This window comes from Uloborus diversus, chromosome 6, assembly GCF_026930045.1.
Source record: "Uloborus diversus isolate 005 chromosome 6, Udiv.v.3.1, whole genome shotgun sequence".
Taxonomy (NCBI): domain Eukaryota; kingdom Metazoa; phylum Arthropoda; class Arachnida; order Araneae; family Uloboridae; genus Uloborus; species Uloborus diversus.
Window position 1 is genome coordinate 171839189 of NC_072736.1, and position 20320 is coordinate 171859508.

The 20320-nt window shown below is 32.6% G+C and overlaps 1 protein-coding gene across 1 annotated transcript in view; it reads right to left on the reverse strand.

Moving 5' to 3' along the window:
* LOC129223735 (T-complex protein 1 subunit delta-like) overlaps nucleotides 1-15323 on the reverse strand; it is a 56712-nt gene extending 41389 nt beyond the window's left edge. The window contains exons 1-3 of the mRNA XM_054858091.1: nucleotides 15121-15323; nucleotides 5828-5880; nucleotides 3561-3650 (exon numbers count right to left, since the gene is read on the reverse strand). Of these exons, the coding sequence (XP_054714066.1) occupies nucleotides 3561-3650; nucleotides 5828-5880; nucleotides 15121-15241 (264 nt within the window). The 5' untranslated portion in view covers nucleotides 15242-15323. The remainder of the gene's footprint in view (nucleotides 1-3560; nucleotides 3651-5827; nucleotides 5881-15120) is intronic.
* Nucleotides 15324-20320: the final 4997 nt, after the last annotated feature.

The window sequence follows — 20320 nt, forward strand, 5'->3', positions numbered from 1 at the left end:
ATTTAATATCTAAGTGGCAATTTTATCAATTGTGCAAACAATCAGCTACTTTAATAATTAGTGGGAATATAATATTAAGTTCTCTTAATTCAAGTACGACTTAATTATCAGTTTCGAATGTATGTGAAAAATAGTACTTAGTAAATTTGAGGATATACTGGCCAAATTATAATTTTCGTAGAATGCCTATTATTGATGTATTTCCCCTCCATCATTTATTTTCACCTCAGAAATAATGACATTGATAAGGTCTGTTACTAAGGTGAGATTCACAGAAGTGAGGAATTTTCCATTAATACAGGACTAATAGATACATTCTTCAGGGTTCGTACTCAATTTCAGAAATAAGGAGTTTTAGAGGAGTTTCGAAGGAGTAAAATGAGATTTTGGAGGAGTACTAACGGGCTGTCCTTAAACGATGTCGCACTTTTTTCAACATATTTGACCCCCTTCCCCCTTTGTCACAAACTGTCATACTTCACCTTACTCCTCCTCGTCACATGTCATATCTTTAATAAACATATTGTTATAATAACTGTGTAATGTCACTGTTTGTCACCTTCTCTCTTCCCCTTGTCACAATTTCATGAACCTGTCTTTCCCCTCAAGGCATGACATCGCTAGTGGATGACCCCTTTTTCAATATCATAATTACGATTAACTAAACAATAGTTTTTTCTTTACACAATCACTTTACAAAGTATACCTACGCAAGTATTTTTAAATATTTAAATAATAATTACACAACCTGACTTTTGCTGCTGAGAGTGTGGAGGAGGGAAAAACAATAATGATAAAACTTATAAAACTTGAAAAAATAGCCAATCACCAGCAAGTTATACTTCACTTATGAAATGTTTTAGTCTTCTAACCTTCAACTTTTATGACTTAACTGTAACAGTCAATTTGTAAATCACATCTTTATAAAAATAAAAAAAAATGCACGAAAACACATTAAAATCGCCCTTGTGACGAACGTCAGTGATCGATCAAAGTATTTTAAGTTACTGTCATAGAGGAAGATTATGTAGTCTTGAACTTTAAAAGAAGGAGTTTTGAAGGAGTTGAAACCAAAATGAAGGAGTTTGAAGGGCCCTTCAAAAAAATTTCCTAAGTGAAGGAGTATTGCAGGAGTTTTGAAAGAGCGTACGAACCCTGTTTTTCAGGGAATTTTTTTTTTCTTCATTGCTACAATCTGCACATGTTAAGCAAATGAGAACATGTTTGCTTTTTTTTACATTAATTTAAATCCCTGAAATTCAATTTCACGGAGGTGAGAACTCAGAATAACCACACTAAGTTTTTAAAGCAAAATCTTTCTTCTTGTTCTTCGACCAAAATCTCACAACTTCAACTATGGCTGAAAATAAACAAAGCAGCTCCCTTGTATCAGGGAAAATAAAATCTGATGTCATTACTGCCACGTGTTAATGAGAAATGACATTTTGTGTTTAGGTAACGGAGGTGAGAATTGATTGTGTGACATGACTCTTTGTCCTACTAAAAAGAACTAAAACACAATATTAAAAAATTAAATATATTTAAACAATTAGTATTTGAGACACTTGTGAAAGAAATAAAAAATAAATAAGAATATACTTTTAATTAAACAAGTTATTAAACAACATAAACAGTCACATAAGCTGTGTGATATGCTACGGAGATGAGAATTCACATGTTGTGAACCAAAAATATACTAAAATAAAAATTAGTATTAAAAATTGTTTGCAGGTTTAAATAGATGCATTTTTGATGAAATTAAAAATCATTGATAAATGAATTGTTCCTTAACGTTTTTACACTAAAAGGCGTGTGACAGAAAAGATACACTTTTTGAAGAATGGATTTTTGAGACTTACTGTATTTATTTTTACTAACCACAATGTTACATCAAATGTGCATGCTCTAATATTAGGAAATGTGACAAAATTTTAAAAATAAATATATAAATAATGCAAAAATTGTCCACATGTGCCCCAACATGGAATACATTGACATGATTGAAGCACATTCGAACACCATAAATGATAAAAATGTTAATAGAATCAAGAAAAAGTTTTTAATGCATAAAATTATTCTTTATTAGTACTTTCATTTGTAATTACTCATCCTCAGGGTTGGGTTTTGGACTGTCCAAAACTGATTTAGGACAAAACAGGTGGTTTTTACCGTCCAAAACTGTCCGAAACTATCTTAAACTGTCCAAAACTATGCTAAAACTAAAGGGGTGTAATCGAATTGATTAATTTTTACTGCAATATTCATGATGCTTAAATACAGATATTAATGAGCTTTAATTAATTAGTATTTGATAATATTTTTCTACAAAATGTTCATTTTAAAATATTTTTTAAAAAATAACTCTATTACATAAAAACTTCCTTATGTAACAGTTGGTAGAGTTATGAAAGGAAATTCACAACACTACCATGACAACTCATTTCAGTTCCATTTATAACTAAAAGGAATGTTATCAAATGTGCAATGTTTAGGCGCAAAAAAAAAAAACTTAATTTTTTTTTTAATGATTTGTCCAAATAAGTTTTATATGATGTTTCAACGAAAATTATTTTTTAAATCATAGATTAAAGAACAGGAAATTGATGATTAAACACTTATATTTTTTAAAACTTATATTTTATTCTTTTTTCAATTTATATATTTAATATAATACATTCTGTAACTACAAAAAATTGTCATTTATTGCATTTATGTCGATTATTGCACTATATTTTGAACACTTTCTTTTTTACACATGCATAAATGTTGAAAATTTTGGTTTATGGTAAAAAAAACTCATGGGTACAATTTGAAATTTTTATTGAAGAAGTTAATTTCTACGTAACAAGATTAAAATCAGCTATATATTTACACTTGAATGTTCACATTGAATAAATATATTAAATAGTCAAATAATAATAATAATTTTGACACATTTTGTTCTGTTTTTGATATTTTCTCATAAAATATCGCTTCTCAAATAATAGTTTTGGACACCTTCAGACAGTTTCCAACACAAAGGTGGGCAGGAGGGCAAAAACCTTGCCACTCCTGCTCTCATTTGCACACGTGCATAAACATAGCAAAATGTGGTTACCATTATCAAAAAGAAAATAAATAAAATTAAACTCATGCATACAAATTGAAATTTTAATCAAGAACTCAACTTCTATGAAACTAGATTAAAATCATCTGCATAATTAAGTTGAATGTTCACATTAAATGAATGTTCAATATAAAACATTTCTTTGATACATTTTATTCTGTTTTTGATGTTTTCTCACAAAATATAATATCTCTAAAAATATAGTTTTGGACACTTTTGGACAGTTTTGGACACAAGGGTTTTGGACAGGACGGTAAAAAACCAGGGTTTTTACCGTAGTGTCCAAAACCTTGCCAACCCTGCTCATCCTATACAAATAAATTTTACTTAACCACGCATTAATAGCTTATTAAAGAAAACAAGCAACTATGCAAAAAGGAAAAAAATTCATTTCACTACCGCTAATGGATTATTGCAAAAGAAGAATCACACAAAGAAAAAAAAAAGAACTTACCATCCTAGCAGCAGGATGTAATACTTGCATTTGCTTTAAAATAGTTGCACCATCATTAGTAATAGTTACATCACCATTTCCAGATTGAATCTAAAATTTGTAAGACAATTTTCAGATATTGTAATGCAAAAAAATATATATATATATTTGAATCATGTCCTTAAAGCATTTACATAATGATCTATCTAAATCATATTTTGAGACATATACTCAACCCCAAGAAACTTTTTCAACCCCCTTTTCCCTCCCAAAAAGAAAAAAAAAAGTGTTATCACGAGTGCCTCAAACATACATTTTTGGATGTGGGAAGCACTCAAATTATCAAATGATAACACGAGGGTTTGTACTCAACTTCAGAAATAAAATGAAGGAGTTTTGGAGGAGTTTTGAAGGAGTAAAATAAGATTTTGAAAGAGTACTAATGGGGTGCCCTTAAATGATGTCGCACTATTTTTTCTATATGTTTGACCCCATTCCCCCTTTATCAACGTGTCACACCTCATTTTACTCCTCTTGTCATATGTCATATTCTTTATAAACATGTAATAATAACTGTGTGATGTTACTTTTTGACACACTCTCTCTTCCTCTTGTTACAATTTCATGAACCCGTTTCCCCCTCAAGGCATGACATCACATGTGGCTGAACCATTTTACAATACCGTAACTGCGGTTTGCTAAACAATTTTTTTAAACGCAATAACTTTAGTACATCTGCTCATGTATTTTTAAATATTCAAATAATAATTAGACAAACTGATTTCTGCAGCCGAGAGTGTGGTGAAGGGAAAAGCAATAATCATAAAACTTGAAAAAAATAGCCAGTACCATTTAAGCATGGTTTACTTCATTTATGAAATGTCTTAGTCATCTAATAATATTTTCACCTTTTATGATGAATTTGTAAATCACATCTTTATGAAAAAATATAAATATACAAAATTACATTAAAATCACCCTTATACCTTGCCCTTGTGACGAAGTTAAGTTGTCGATCGAAGTATTTTAAGTAAATGTCATAGAGGAAGACCAGTCTTGCATAATATAGATGAATGCGCGAACGGCGTTCGCAGAAAATTTTTAGCTCTGCAGAATTTTTTTTTTAAGGGAATTTTTAAGAAAATCCCAGAGTTTATTACTGTTAAAGCCTTTCTCAAAAAGCCTTTTAAAGCACATGTGTGAAAAAAATAATGGTTTTGGCAGTTTTCTTCAGTTGGTGAAAAATAAGCAAATATATGTTATTGTAAAAAAAAATTAAATGATTTAAAGCAGTTTTTTTTTTTTTGTCTCTTTCATATTTGAATATAAATTCAATTCTTTATTCAAGGGTGATTTAGGCAAAATAATTATTTGCAGAAAATTTTCCAGTTAGGATTTGTGTTCGCAGAAAGCTTTTCATTTTATCTAAGTCTGAGGAAGACTATGTTGTCTTGAACTCGAAAAGAAGGAGTTTTGAAGGAGTACAAACTAAAATGAGGGAGTTTGAAGGGCCCTTTAAATTTTTTTCTAAATGAAGGAGTATTGGAGGAACGTATAAACCCTGTGACACAAAAGCATCCACGCATATCAATTTCTAATGAAAAGATAAATTGCTGTTTTATTGTATTAAAAAAAAAGCCTAGAGTACTCAGACAGAATTTGCTGGATAAGGATCTCTTCAGGAGGTCACAGTAACCTATCACTGGTCCTATTGGGGCCTCATAAATGAGAATATCTTTTCTTCAAAAAAAACATGAAATAAGCAAACGGAATCTGCAAAGGACAACAGATTTATTGGCAAGAATTTCAAAGTCCTCAAACAGATTTTAATATCAGAAGACCAACAAAAATGTTTTTTTTTTTCTTAGAAACATTAATTTTAGAAAAAGTGTCAGCAAATTTAAGCTTCCAGGAAAAAGGTTCTGATCCTATCTATGATTACACTGCATTCTTATTTATTATTTTTTTCAATATGAAAATTCCAGTAAGGATACTTGTGGCCAAGAATTCATGGTTTAGAAAGTACTCAAACATGAAAAAATGATCCGAAATCTTCCAAATTTTGTGGTCACATTTATGTAAACATGAAAACAACACAACTCAAATAAAACTATTAGGAGAGATAACACAGGATATTAAGGATTTTACGTGCTCCATTTTAACATAAGGTCCTTGACATTAACTATGAACCCTTCTCCCTTTTCTCATGCATTAACAAGCAAAACTTACACTCAATAAGAATGGATTAATAAAATTCATAACTACTAGAAATCAAACATTTAGCATACCATTTTGTCCATTCCACGAGGCCCTAAACTTGTACGAATGGCATCGCAAACAGCTAAAAAAGAAATATTTTAGTGTTAAATATTAAAAAACTAATTTTGTAACAAAAACAAATACGGTTTTAAACACCAAAAACATTAATTACCATGTTTTTACTGTCCTGTTAAACCTATATTTTTAGCAATATTAAACTTTGTGAGAAAATCTCAAATTTTACAAAATAAAATCTATTAAAGCAAAATTTTGTTAAAAGTTTGTTGAATTTTTGCACAGCAAAACATCTCGTAACGGACAATTTTTAATTCCGATTCCAAGCCAAATAACATTATTAAACTCTTGTCCCGCAGACACTTTTCTATTGTGGGCAAAAAATTTTGTCCCATTAATGTCTGCATTAGAGGGTTCTTACTGTATATTCATATACATTTTAAAACATTATTAAGCTTATTTGCATCGCTGGTTCTAATCTAGTTACATAAAGTTGCAATTCATAAAAAATTTCAATTTAACCAAAGAGAAAAAATATATATATTTGAAATTTTTACAATATCTGAGAGGGTTTTTTTTCCACACCTCTTGGCTCTTATGTTTAAAAACAATATCAAGCTCCTATATTTAATGTTTATTGTAATTACAGACTTATATTAAAAATCAAAATAGCACAAGGTCTCAATGCTCATATTTTATCATTAAAGTCACATTATTCTACAATCTATGATTTAAAAAAGATTTTTCAGTAAAATATCATTATCCCAAAACCACTTTGAAATTAAGCATTTTACTGCTTCTAAATTAACACATTTAATAATAGCATTCCTTCGAGTTATAAATGGAATTGTAATCAGTTACTTTGTTACTGTTGCAAACTTCTTTTAATAAACTACTAACTTACATTAGGAAGTGTTGAAGTAATAAAGTGATTTGGACATTTTTTTTAAGTAATATATTTCTATAAAAACATATTTCAAAGAAAAATACTCTCAAATATTCATTATTTACAATAAATATTTATATTTACATATTACTAACACTACAGCAAATTTATTAGATTGGTAATTTATCAGATTGGACCCCTTCAGCTTCAGCATATTTAGGTTTAAGACACTTTGGATTGGCTATTTTGGATTGTAAAACCTCCATATCCAGCCCAAAACTCCAAAATGGTAAAAAGTTGAAATTTTTGACTTCAGGGCTCGAAATTAACAGTGGTCTGCTGGTTAGACTATCAAAATACAGAAATTTTAGTTATCTATGCAACCAGTGAGGCTTTGTTCCTGTTTTCGTTTCAAAAAATCTAAGTACAGTCATTTTACTAAACTGTCAAAAGAAAGCTTGCACTGTAAACCATTTCTAAGACATTACAACACGTTGTTTTTGTTATTTTATACAGCGGTATTATACATACAATGAAATCATTCTCCTATTTTACCCGAGACTATGGGGATTAATGAAAACATCTGATTTTGCTACTACTACTAAAGATTAAATTCAGTTGGCTTAATTCCTTTGCTTTCATCTCGATTGACTATGTCATTGTGTCATGTTTCTGTCCATTTTCTTTTATTTTACATCATTTAAAACCAGGATGCAAAAATGTACCGTAAAAGTGTGTACGGATCAGCAAGATCTTTCAGCCATTTGACCAGTAACTGGTTTTTCTAAATCTCTTTGTAACTTCAAAAAAGTAAACATTTTTAGTAATGATATTTATTTTATATTAACTTGGTTTTCTAAGAACATTAAAGAGTTAATAAGAGGTTGAGGTTTTGAAAATAGAAATCACATGAAACACTAAACCTATTTAAAATTCTTAACAATAACCAAGCATTAAATCTTCTAAATGCAAAAACATTAAGACATCAATGGTTTCATTACACATATAAAATCCACTCCCCCCCCCCCCTTTCGCAAAACCAGCATCAAACAATTTCGCCCGAATCTAAAGATTGATGGAATTTCAATCGACATACTCATTAACAAATCAAAACTTTAGCATTTTAATCTTTTTAAAGTTCCAAAAAGGGTAACTGGGTCATTTTTCCTAAACAGCGCAATTTGGACAGGGCAAGGAATGGCATTCACTGTGCCAGGGGAATGACACTTAGAGGAAATAATGCGTTTTACTGACGATATTATAATTTATGTGGGAAAAGGAAACACTACTTTTATGAAATTGAAAAAGATACAATGTCGTGGTGTCCAAAAAGTAGTTATTGTGGTTATTTGTTTCCTTTACATTTTACAGGGGAATGACGACAGGGGAATGACAAAAATTAAAGTTAACTTATATATTGTCATAACTGCAAACAACAAATATCAATGTCACTTAAAGTAAGGGAGAGAAACTCTATATACCAACAAGAGTCAATCATTCATTGAGCGATTATTACAAAATTAAATGAATTATCAAAGACAGGGTAATGACAGTCATTAAAAATACTTATCAAGATTTAACTTGATATCACCCGAATATACTCGACACCGTATATTTATTCAAAAAGAACTAATTAAGATTATTTCTATGATGAGACCAGAATTCAAAGATTAAATTATGAGTTAATACAACTATTACCAGGTGTGAGAAACATTCATTCCATTCCTCGACAGGGGAATGACAAAAAATCAGAATACATTTTTTACTATTTTTTTTTTTAAATAATGCAAACCTTGAAGATTTTTTTTTTTCTATTTTACAACATTGCATAACACTTCTTAAGAGGTTAAACAACATTTTCTGTAAAAATATGCATGGCTTCCTGAATCTTTAGAGCTGATTTTGCTTTAAGGTGGAGGTAGGGACACACAGGGGAATGACATTTATCATGTCAAAAAATTATTTAAATGTATAATAATAATAATAGAGTGTTTGTTTTAACTCATTTTACAAACATAAAAACATGTTGTTAAAGCATTCTAGCGTCAGTTTTATTACATTCAGTTTTTTTTATTTCTATACTAGTTAGTTTGTTATTTTTGGACATAGGCGTCGGAACAGGGGGAGCTGGGGGAGCTTGAGCTCCCCCTGGAATATTTCAAACCGGCTCAGCTCCCCCGGAAAATTCTAGCACTGCAGCTTATTGCCGTACATTGATTTCCTCAAACCAGAATTAGAATATGTGATCTGCCTTTTCTAGGAATTTCGGAATTTTTACCCAATAAGCAACAAAAGCAGGGGGTAGACGGAGTGGTCAGTGCACTTGAATTCACCTTCACCCTTTTTTTACTGTTAAAACATCTCTTGATTCCAGAAATGCGGAAAAGTGGGCTCTACCCCACGGCCTGAAAAATCAGTACCAATATGGATTTGCTCCCCACCTTGAGCTCGTGTTTCGGCTTTCGAGAACGGCATTGCAGTTCAGTTCATATTCTTATTAGTTTTGCATGCGGTTTTTTTGTCCAATGCGGTGGCGAATCCAGAATTTTGTTCTGGGGGCGGCTGAGGTAGTTAAAATTCTTGCTGAGGTCTCCTTGTCATTACCAAAGTTTATCGATGTAAACGAAAGCGTTCTGTATCATTATCTGCTATCTAGGGGTGTTAATGACTAATGAATCTTTCTGAGTTACATTTAAAATTATCTAAAATTTGGTATTCAGTGTTAAAATTCTAAATTTTAAATGTATATTCAAAGTTTTTAAATTCGTTTAGACATATTTGTTATGCAATTTGAAGGCAAAATTTTCAATTCTTTTTAAGGATGCAAAACAATTACGCTGACAAGGTGATGTAAATGAAATAGAAGAAAGAAAAGCTGAAAGATGTTAAACAAATAGTGAAAAACAGCGAGAAAGAAGACAAAATTTTAAGAATTGATATTAAACACGAAAATTAAAGAGCGAGAAAGAAAGAAAAACAAGTAGCTATTGTATATACACTTTTTTCTCCTTTCCTTCTTTCAGTGAGTAAATGTATAAATATTTGGAACAGGTAGGGAAAAAGTTCAGAAATTTGAATGGAAATTTCGGAAAACTAACACTCCTGTTACTATCGCAAATTTGTGTATCAACCTTAAGAAGAGCGAAAACAAATTAATTGATAAAGATAGAATGGATGTAGGAAATTATATATATATATATTTTAACATTAAGATGCATAGACAGAGGGTGAAATAATTTATTTCTGGTATGGGGGTGGCTGCAGCCTCATAGCCCCCCCCCCCCCTGGATTCGCCATCAGTCCAATGATCACAAAAAGGGATAATGATGAGCCAGTTTGGCATTTAAATATGAATAACATGGAAGGTGCTCCAGACATGACTGAAAAAAGGTTACTAAGGTTGTTTGTACTTGTTCAAATAATGTTGAACTTGTTCAAATAATTTCAACTTCCCAAAAACTTACAGTGGCTCCCAAAAGTATTCCTACACTTACGATTTTCAATGAAATACACCATTATCGATTCGTTAAAATTAATATTTTGGTACGGGTATTTAATTATAAGATCTATGATTTATTTTTCAACAAAACTACATGAAAATTGTTAATAACATAATAAAACTTGATTTTTAAAAAAACAATAATCAAAAAGTGCCAGAAACTTGATCTCACAAAAGTCTTGACACACTTTGAAAAAATGTCAAAAAACTAATAAATAATCTAACTTTTTACTAAGTTATTATTTAGTAGAATATCATGCAGTATCAGCAACAGCTTTTAAACGTCTGGGAATAGATTTCATTGTTTTTTTTTTTTGAACAATTTCTGAGTAAGTGTTCAGCCGCACTTCGAGTCTTACTGTTTCTAATTCGTTTTCCGTTTCAGTAGTGTATTTTCGTAATGTATCCACCAGATATCTCCAAATATGTTCTATTAAGTTTAAATCTGGGCGATTGAGGAGATATTTCTAAGCTTAATGACAATATTTGAGGCACCAAACGCAAACGTGTGCTTCTTATCGTTCCATGGATTAAAAAAACGAAGTTGTTTCCGATTGCCAAATTTTGGGCTAATAATTTAAAATTGCTTTTAAAAATATTTCATTGAACAGCATGATTCATCGAAAAATTTCAAACTTCCAAGTCCTGCACCCTCACACAAGAACACCTTCACCGTCCTGATTAACTGATCCCAACTAAGTTCTTTAGATATAATTTCTCATTTTTTTTTTCTATTTACAATTATGCAACAATTTAACCCAAAATGTTGAATTTATTTTTATTTTAATGTAGGACGTTGTTCCAAAATGTTTTGAGCTTATTTATCATTGATTTTACGGCGGAAAACGTAAACTTTCTGTTTTTCGCACGAACAAGAAAATTTCTGCAGGAAGAGGTCCCCTTTAATCCAGGTAATCAGAGAACTTGGCGAATAATTTTAGGGGAAAATAAAAACATTTTGAAAAAAAAAATAGAACCGACTTCAAAATTGCTCTAAAAAGTGAAAAATAATTTTATTCTTTAGACACCATCGATAATACTTTTAAACATAATTTTTGAAGTTGGCGCAAAAACGATAGATAAAATCATTCACAGCCATAACTCAACTACAACTATAAATTTAACCAGGCCCAAGTTCTTCACTGAACGAAGCATGGTTACACTGGATTTTACTTTTTGTTTTTGCGCCAACTTCAAAAACTATGTTTAAAAGTATTATCGATGGTGTCTAAAGAATAAAATTATTTTTCACTTTTTAGAGCAATTTTGAAGTCGGTTCTTTTTTTTTTTTTTTTTTTCAAAATTTTTTTATTTTATTCTTTTTAGTTCAAATGTGTTTCAGAAATTTAAGTTTTTATCATAACAATACTTCACCTTATTTTTTTCATAAAAATGCTCCATACTTAATTAAAAAAAATAAAAATAAAAATAAAAAAGCATTTAACTTTAAGCGATCGACACTAAAAATTTATCTTTGTTCCTCCCTGGAATTCATTTGTGTGTTAATTTAATTATGACCATTTAAATTTTACGTTTTCCCTAAGTAATTTACACTTTACAGAATACAAGTTGCTTTTGATACAATCCTGTATTTCCTTACTGAGCCCAGATCATCTGCTATTGGCATAGATTATAACGATAAAAATACTACTATAGTTGAGGCAAACCCAAACTAGGAGCATTATGAAGGCTAAGCAAATCCTAATCACTGCATTACCTCGCTTCCACGTTAGATTTACCCCCCACTATAGAACAATGACACTGAAGAAACTTGATGCTTACTTCAAAGAAGCCTTCATTCAAAATTATCATTACAATTACTATTAATTTTACTGTTGCATGGCATCAAACTTTTGTAACAATGGGTTTTATATTTAATCATTTAATAGGAAAATTGCATGAAAATTACTGTTTTTTGACCATAACTTTTTTTCTAAAGAACAAATATGGCCAAACAAAGTAATGGGACCTAAGTTGAGCCATCCCCTATCCATTAAAAAAAGAATCATCAAAATCGGTTCATTAGGTGAGACGCTGTGAGTGGACAAAAAAAAAAAAAACATACATACGGTATGAAAACCACCTCCTTTTTGAAGTCGGTTAATTAAACGAAAATGTTTCATTCAATTCTGCAGAAATTTTTTTCATCACTCAAAGGTATATTTTTCATTATTTTTTTAACTGTAAATCTCCGATCACGCTTTGTTAACTTTGCATTTGACATTTTCTTACCTTGTTTTCGATCCGATTCTTGTCTTTAAAGCATTTTATCAAGCACTTCACTATAGAATGGTGTAAATTAACTAATCTTAACTAATCTAACATTTCAAGCCAATTTACGGCTACTGAGAGAGAAAAAACAACAAATTTTGAATTGTGTTTTTGGTTTATGCGCATAGCTGCCATTTTAAAATAATAAGCAGAATATTAGGGCATAAATAAACAAAAAATTAAAGCCAAATGACTTTACAGTGTGTCATCACAATGCAAAAATAATAAAAAAACAACTTATGATAATTTTAATCATGAATTTATTCGAAAATATTTCAGTGAGCGATGACTTTTGTGGCGTATTTTTTTCTCTGACCATTCGTCTTTTGACAAATTTCAAACATAAAATCTGGCAATATTTTGAAAAAAAAAAAACTATAGGGTTTTATTCAGAATGGCATAGGAATGGTGTGAAAAAAAATGGATTTCATATTCGAATTCAGTTTCGCGTTATTTTGATTTTACTACAAAATTTCAAGGTGTACGAACACTTTGCCACCCTATCTCATTTTAAGTTATCTGACCCCTCAGATTATATTTTACGAAGTTACAGTTATTCTTGTTTTTTGGGCAGTCACGATTGCTTATTGCTTTCATTTGACTGTTTTGATGTGCTATCATTTTATTTTCCCGCCAGCACCCTCTGCAGCACCCACCGTCGACCGGCCTCACGATGCTGCTCCTCTAACGAAAACCATCTCCAGGTAGCGTCAATATCCTACACTTACACGCATACATACACGCACGTACAAACAAACACATACACACATACACACGCATACATACGGACATATACACACACACCTACACACATACACACACACGCATACATACGGACATATACACACACACCTAAACACAACTACCCACACACTCATGCCTGCACACAGACACAAACACACACGCCTACATACACACACACACACTCGTGATTGCGAAAAACATAATTTGAATTCCAGATGTCAAAATTCAAATTAAATTTTTTTTTTTTTGCTTTCCCAAAATTACGATTTTTTTCATCACTTGCAGATTTATTTTTATGCCAAAATTGGTACCGTTCATCTATTATTGCAAAAAAAAAAAATGCCAACAATATTTTATAGTTTCTATCAAAGACTCAAAGACTTTAAACTAAAAATTTATCTGAACAATATAATATATAGTGAACAATTCATTTTAACACATATCTAACGTTCTGTTTTTCCCCCCTCCTGTTTCATTTATTCCCCTTTTTCTAGTTCTCAGAAAATAAGAAAGTCTTCTAAATGCTACGCTGTCGAAATCTCCCCTTTCCTCCAAAATTATTACAGAGCGCCTCAAATTTTGTTTTCAAGGCTCAATTCCCTGAAAATTTCCGGAAGAGAGTCCTTTGAATGCCTTGCCCTCCAACAACATGGGAGATTATGTAATTTTCCGTTTTTGGGACTTCAATTTCAAAGAAATTTCTGGACCCCTAACGTCAACAAATATGATCCAGAGTTGCGTTTTTCAGCAACTACAATTTTGAAAAAATTAAGAAGAAGAAACCTCTGAACCTTTTCTGATTACTTCATTGAAAAACGCTCTCTATTAGGACTTCAATTTTGAAAAAATTCCAGAGTAGAGCCCTAGTACAGCCTTTTCCCCTGCCATCATTGAAGGTTGTCTACAATTACGTTTTTAGGACTTCCAATTCGAAATATTGGGACGGAGATGTAAATCGTTCGAAAAATCGATCGAGGACAATCCTTCGAGTCATATTTTCATTAAAGGCAACAAATATGGTATATAATCGCGTTTTAAGACATTAATTTCGAAAAATTTTCAGGGAGGGTATCGAACCTTTTCTCCCCTTAACATTATCAAAGATCACCTATAAGTTCGATTTTAGAACAAGAATTTTGAAAATGTTCCGGGAGAGACCCCAAAACACCTGTATTTCTACGTGCTCATCTTCGAGTACTAACCGACTCCTTTTCAAAACCAGAAGTTTAATCACCTCCTTCTCTCCATAAACAATTGTATATATACAATATTCAATAAGAGATTGAAGCTTGGAAGCCAATTTTTTATGGGGAAAAACGTTTAAAAGCCTCCCTCCCCCCGCTACCCCCCCCCCCCCCCCCCAAAAAATTATTTTCTGGTTGCGCCTCTGCTTCTGCCCCTTAGATTCCAGACACTTCTTATACTGTGTCCCAGCTCCCCCTACTTCTACAAAGTTCCTACGCCTCTGTTTTTGGAGCAAGGACAAGAATTTAGCAGTTTAGAGAAAATGACCCAACTGCTATAGGGTCCCCGTAGCGGCATTTAATTCAGTACAAAGAACCTTTAGAATATGGGCGTAAACCCGTGGAGAATCTGTACTCCTAGCATCAAATTTTCATTAAATCGCAGCTATAAAACAGCTAAATGGATGTCTTAAGTAGCTAATTATACATCATTGAGGAATATAAAAACACTACTTCGACATTTTAAAGTAAACTAGCCGATTCTGCCGAACTGACGTATAGTATTTGATTAATAAACTAACTAATAACAACAAAATAAAAATTACACTTTGTTTTACAGTTTTGACGGTAAAAGATCTTTGAAATCACACAAGAAAAAATATTCCAAGCAATTTTGAAAGCATGAGGTGTTACCAAATATGGCTGCAAGAGACAGAAGCATACCTTTAGCGGCTGTGATATTGCTGTCTCTAATTTGCTTTGGTTTCTCTTTTTCATTAAAAGATCGTGCACTAGAACTTTTTGCAGGTGCGGAACCTTTAGTAGAAGCGTTGCTGGGTGCCATTGAAATAGATTTTTCAGATTTCTTCCTTTAGAAACAAAGCCGGACGCACGTTCTGCAATCAGCGTGTTGTTAAAGCGCTATTTCAATGAAAGTTGCCAGCTTCGAAATCGTAAAAGTAAAACAAAAACCATTTAATAATGAAGGTATGGCAATGACCATTTGATTATTCTTTTGAAGGAACACTATGATGAACAATCCTGTTAATTTAATTAGATTACATGCACTTGTTCTGAATATTATGCTTGGATCCAAAGACCCAACTCATGGTGTGGAGACGGTCCTTTAATAACTGGTCTTCTAGGTAGTGTTAGCGAATGTTCTGTAGCGTTAAGAAAACCATTTTATTGAATTCATAATCAATGGATCTGGCCAATACCGTCCCAAGCATCACCAGAACCAAAAGGTAAGTTTCCTTTGGAAACGTCTATTTCGTGGTCCATTGTTCCACCTGGAAACTTTATTTCAGACGTTTTCTAGTTGCGTTTACGAGGTGTCACTTGAAAGCATTTTGCACCGTACTATAGTCCATTTAACGAGAGCTGATAGTGGAACTAAACAAAGCAACGTGACAATTGGCGTTAGCGCTGTCTGCTGGGCGCTGGGATGATTGAAAACAGCGCCAATCAGATAAGCGAAATGTCCGCGCGTTCAATGCGAACATCATTGCCAATCGGACGAGTAAGTCATAAAGTAGTAACCCTCTTTGTTTACTTCCTCTATCAGCTCTCGCTGAATCGAAACAAATATTTTAAGCAAAATTTATTAGATTATTCACTATTTATCTTGATATAAATAAACGCAAAAGTTCAATGAGTAAAACCGAATCTCGAACACTTTCCGTGGAGAGATCCTAGAAACCTGTCCTTCAAAAATCAATAAAAAACGACGAAAACTGCTTTTTAAAACTGCAATTTGCAAAATTTAAGAGGAAGAGCCTCTGAACATATCTTCCTAACATCATTGAAGAACGTCTACAAACGTTTTAAGGATTTCAATTTCGAAAACCTTCCCGAGGAGAGTCCCAGAACCATCATTTTCTGATATCATCGTATTATCTAGAATTTCGTTTTTACACCTTCAATTTCGAAACATAGGGTGGGGTTGGTAAATCAATTTGAAACACCGATCGAGGACACTTGCTAAGCCTTACTACTTTTTTTTAACGTCAACAAGAGACGCTCATTAAAACTTAAATTTAAAAAAAAAAATTCTCGGCCCCGCACCATCCCTCTTCTTAACCCTACCAATGATCGTCTAAAAACTGCGGTTTTAGAACTACAATTTCGAAAATTTTCTTTGGGAGAGCTCCCCTGAACTACTATTCTATTTTTTATTTCTACGTTCTCATATTCGAATAATGACCATTTTCTTCAGAAGTTTTTTCCTCTAATTTAATATAAGTATACATTAATCTCCGAAAAAAATAAATGCGACTCAAACACACCCTGTTCCATTTTTTGACCCCCAAATGATCCTGTTGGTATGCATATATGTGTATATACAGTCGATTCTCGGTAACTCGCAGCCTTATAACTCGAATATTCCTTAATTTCGAAGTTTGAAGTAGTGACTCGAACTTAAGTTCGAAGTCGCTAATTTATTTCCCAAAATAAATTAGCGGTTTCAATACAAAGTTGTCTCTATGTCTCAAATGTACTCATTTTAAGTCGAATATTTCACGAAAGTTTAGTGTTTATTTTATTTATGAAAATGCGGCCAAAAAAAGAAGAAAAAAAAATTTTTTTTTTCTTTTAACACATTATTTTGCTTATCAGCTCGTTTTGAGGGTGATAATTTTTTGCAATAGTGTTCCAAAGTTTACAGCATTGCAAGATTGCGTGAGAAGTAGCCGAGTAGGCTACTTGACCACCGCCAACTAGAGTCCCTATGTGAAAACAGGGACTCTTCCAACAAATCAGCAAGTATCATATTTTGCAAATATTTTACTACAGCACCTGGAAAATTCCAAAAACGTGGACAGGTCAAGTTCTAATTACATATACTTTGATGACGTTTTAAGATGCGATTAAAAAAATGTTAGCAGCTCAAAATAACTTCCTTTTTCGAAATATCTTTAAAAAATTTATTCTCTGTAAATATATTTTCATATAGTACTAATAATTAATTTATCTAACCTATAAGTGTTATAGCCTATAGATTACGCACTATTCATGAGAAAGAAAGTGGAAATCAATCTTAAGAGAGCAGGGAAAGGAACTTCCGATTACTCGAAGATTTTAGCCGGTCTCTTGAGATTTTGAGTTGTCGAGAGTTGACTGTATACATTTTTATTTAGGGGGGGGGAGTTCTAAGCGCCCCCCTAAAACTATTTTCTGGTTGCCCCACTGACTCACATTGAACATAATCTTTCGCAACACTTACGTCTCAGACACATTAAAAATAGCTTTCTGTATTTCCCGGAGAAAGTTTGTCTGGGGAATAACAGGAGGAACACATTGAAAGAAGCCGATGAATAGCTTCGTAAGGCAATTAGCTTCAAATCTGAGCACTGATGGGCAGTGGCGTGCAGATCAATATTTTTTAGGGGACAAGTTGGTTACGGTAAATTACGATACACAAAAGTAAAAGGATTTATAGATATATTATCTTCCCTATTATTATCAACTTCAGTGTTATGCTTCAAAGTTGATGAGTAACATTGCTCACTAAGATGAAAATCTATTCGAGTTTTACCAAAAGTTTTCAACTGAGTAATGGCTTGGTAGTGTCCTTGGGTTTTCTCGTGACGAATCGTTGCCTTGTGGAAATTGCTTATATCTGAAAATCCATTGGCATTCCAGACGCCTTTTTCCTTTTCAAAAAGGACGCAGGGCCAGCAAAATATTTTTTTTCTTGACTTACAAGCAGTCAGCCACTTAACAGTCTCAAAGTAATCTTTCTTAAAATGCTGATTGTAATTTTTTAGCTTCGCAGACATTGCTAGGTCAGGAGTAGGCCTGCTCTGTGAAATTATTTGAGCTTTCTCTTGGTCAAGTCAAAGCTCCGAACGAACGGTTTGCGAGAACGTTCAGCAGGCAGCAATTCTCTTCCGAGCTCCGGAGCAGTCTGTGCTTTTGCGCATGCTCCTCAACTACGTCCAGTTGGGGACTTGTTTTTCCGACCGAGTCCCCTTCCATTACAAAAGAAAAACACAATGGACGCAGGAAAATAACTTTGACTAATGAATCTGTTGTTTCCTGAAGCTCACATAGAAACCTGTACACTAGGTACGGAAACAAAAATTTATCCGTTGTTTTAAAAAATGCATGAAATAATCGAATAAGCTTTCGAGCGAACGCCAAGGATTTAACAAAGCTATATGAGATCTGGGGAACAGGTTCTTAAGAGCTAGTCCCTCGGACAAGTCCATTTAAGACGTCGCACACAGGGGAGAAAGGGAGGGAGGAGCAGTAAAAGAAGTAGCGCTTTCTAATAAACTTGTTTTTCTGCTCACGTTTTTTCTTAATAAATTATTCTGCAAGGTAATTTTTTTGAAGGGGCGAATATTTAAGGGACCAGCCTAGTCCCTCTGGTACATTGGCGGCACGCCTGATGGGTTGAAAAAATCGATTTTTTTTTTCGGAATCGCGTTACCTCTCAAAAGTTGTAGTTTAGTATCCTCAATTGGGGGAAAATATAAAAAAAATTCTAAGTTGACATCTTCAGTTCGCGCATAAGGCTGAAAGTTCGGAAAAACAAGCTAAAAATTGAATTTTTCAAAAAATAATAAAATTAATTTTATTATATTTTTGTACGGCAGCATCAATAAATTGTCAGTGTACGAAGACTTTTGTGAGATAAAATTTCCTGCAGTTTTTGCTTTTTGATTTTTTAAAAATCATGTTTTAATGTTTTATTAAAAATTCTCATGTAGTTTTGTTAAAAATAGATTATAGATCTTATAATAAAATACCTATTGCGAAATATTAATTCTAACCAATGGATAATGGCCTATTTCATTGAAAGTCGTAGGTGTACGAACACTTTTGGGAGCCACTGTATGTGCTGTTTACTTATTTGAGAAATTTGAGATTCTCGGTCAGAAGACTAGAATTAGAGTCAACTTGCTAAATAATTTTTGAGATAATGAGCCAAATGTTCGATATTCTGACATTCTCGCACTCGTAAAAGCATCAACGTCTGGCATGAAATGTCTTTACAGCACACTTTAAGTCTTTTTGCGACTAGATTTCCACATAGCTTTCGCTGTTTCTTCATGCTTGATGCAAATTAATTTGTTCATGCCCTAAATAGTTGATATTTCAAGCAAATTTAATTTTGAACTATTATTTGAAAAGGAAAGAACGGTGGTGGATGGTAATTATACTCTAACGTCTAGCGTAAGAACTACAGATAGGAATAGGAACATGAATATTAATACTCTATTTAATATTCCCTTTTTGTATTTTTTAAATTGAGTAATAAAGAGTGTTTATTAATATCACTTTGCTGTGGCTTAACATATCTCATTCTAATAAAAATAAGATTGATAAAAATAGCAAATCACGTGATCAATAGCGTTCCGTGGCGGGTCAAAATTGTTTTATTAATCGTATGAAGCAATTTTTCTACCCGTGGTCAATTTCAAAAGTTAAGATTTTTTTTTCATTCGTGATGAAAAGATACTATTTTACGGCTCGATTTGCGACATTTGACCGCCATGCTGCGCATGAAAATTTAATCGGACTGTGATGCAATTTTACATCACAGTATTTCACCCCATTGTTTTTTTTTTTTTTTTTTTTTTTTGAGCAATCACGATTGCTTATTGTTCTCATTTGACTGTTTTGAATTCCTATCATTTTATTATCCCTCTGCCAGCACCACCGTCGCGTCTACCGGCGTCACGATGCTGCTCCTCTTGCGAAAACCGTCTCCAGGTTGCGTCCATATCCTACACACACACGCATACACACACACATACACACACTCATGCCTGCGCACAGACACAAACACACACTCCTACGCATACACATACACACGCTCATGCCTGCCCACAGACACAAACACATATGCCTCCACACACACACACACACACGAACGCCTACACACACACGCGCGCGTACACACACAACACTG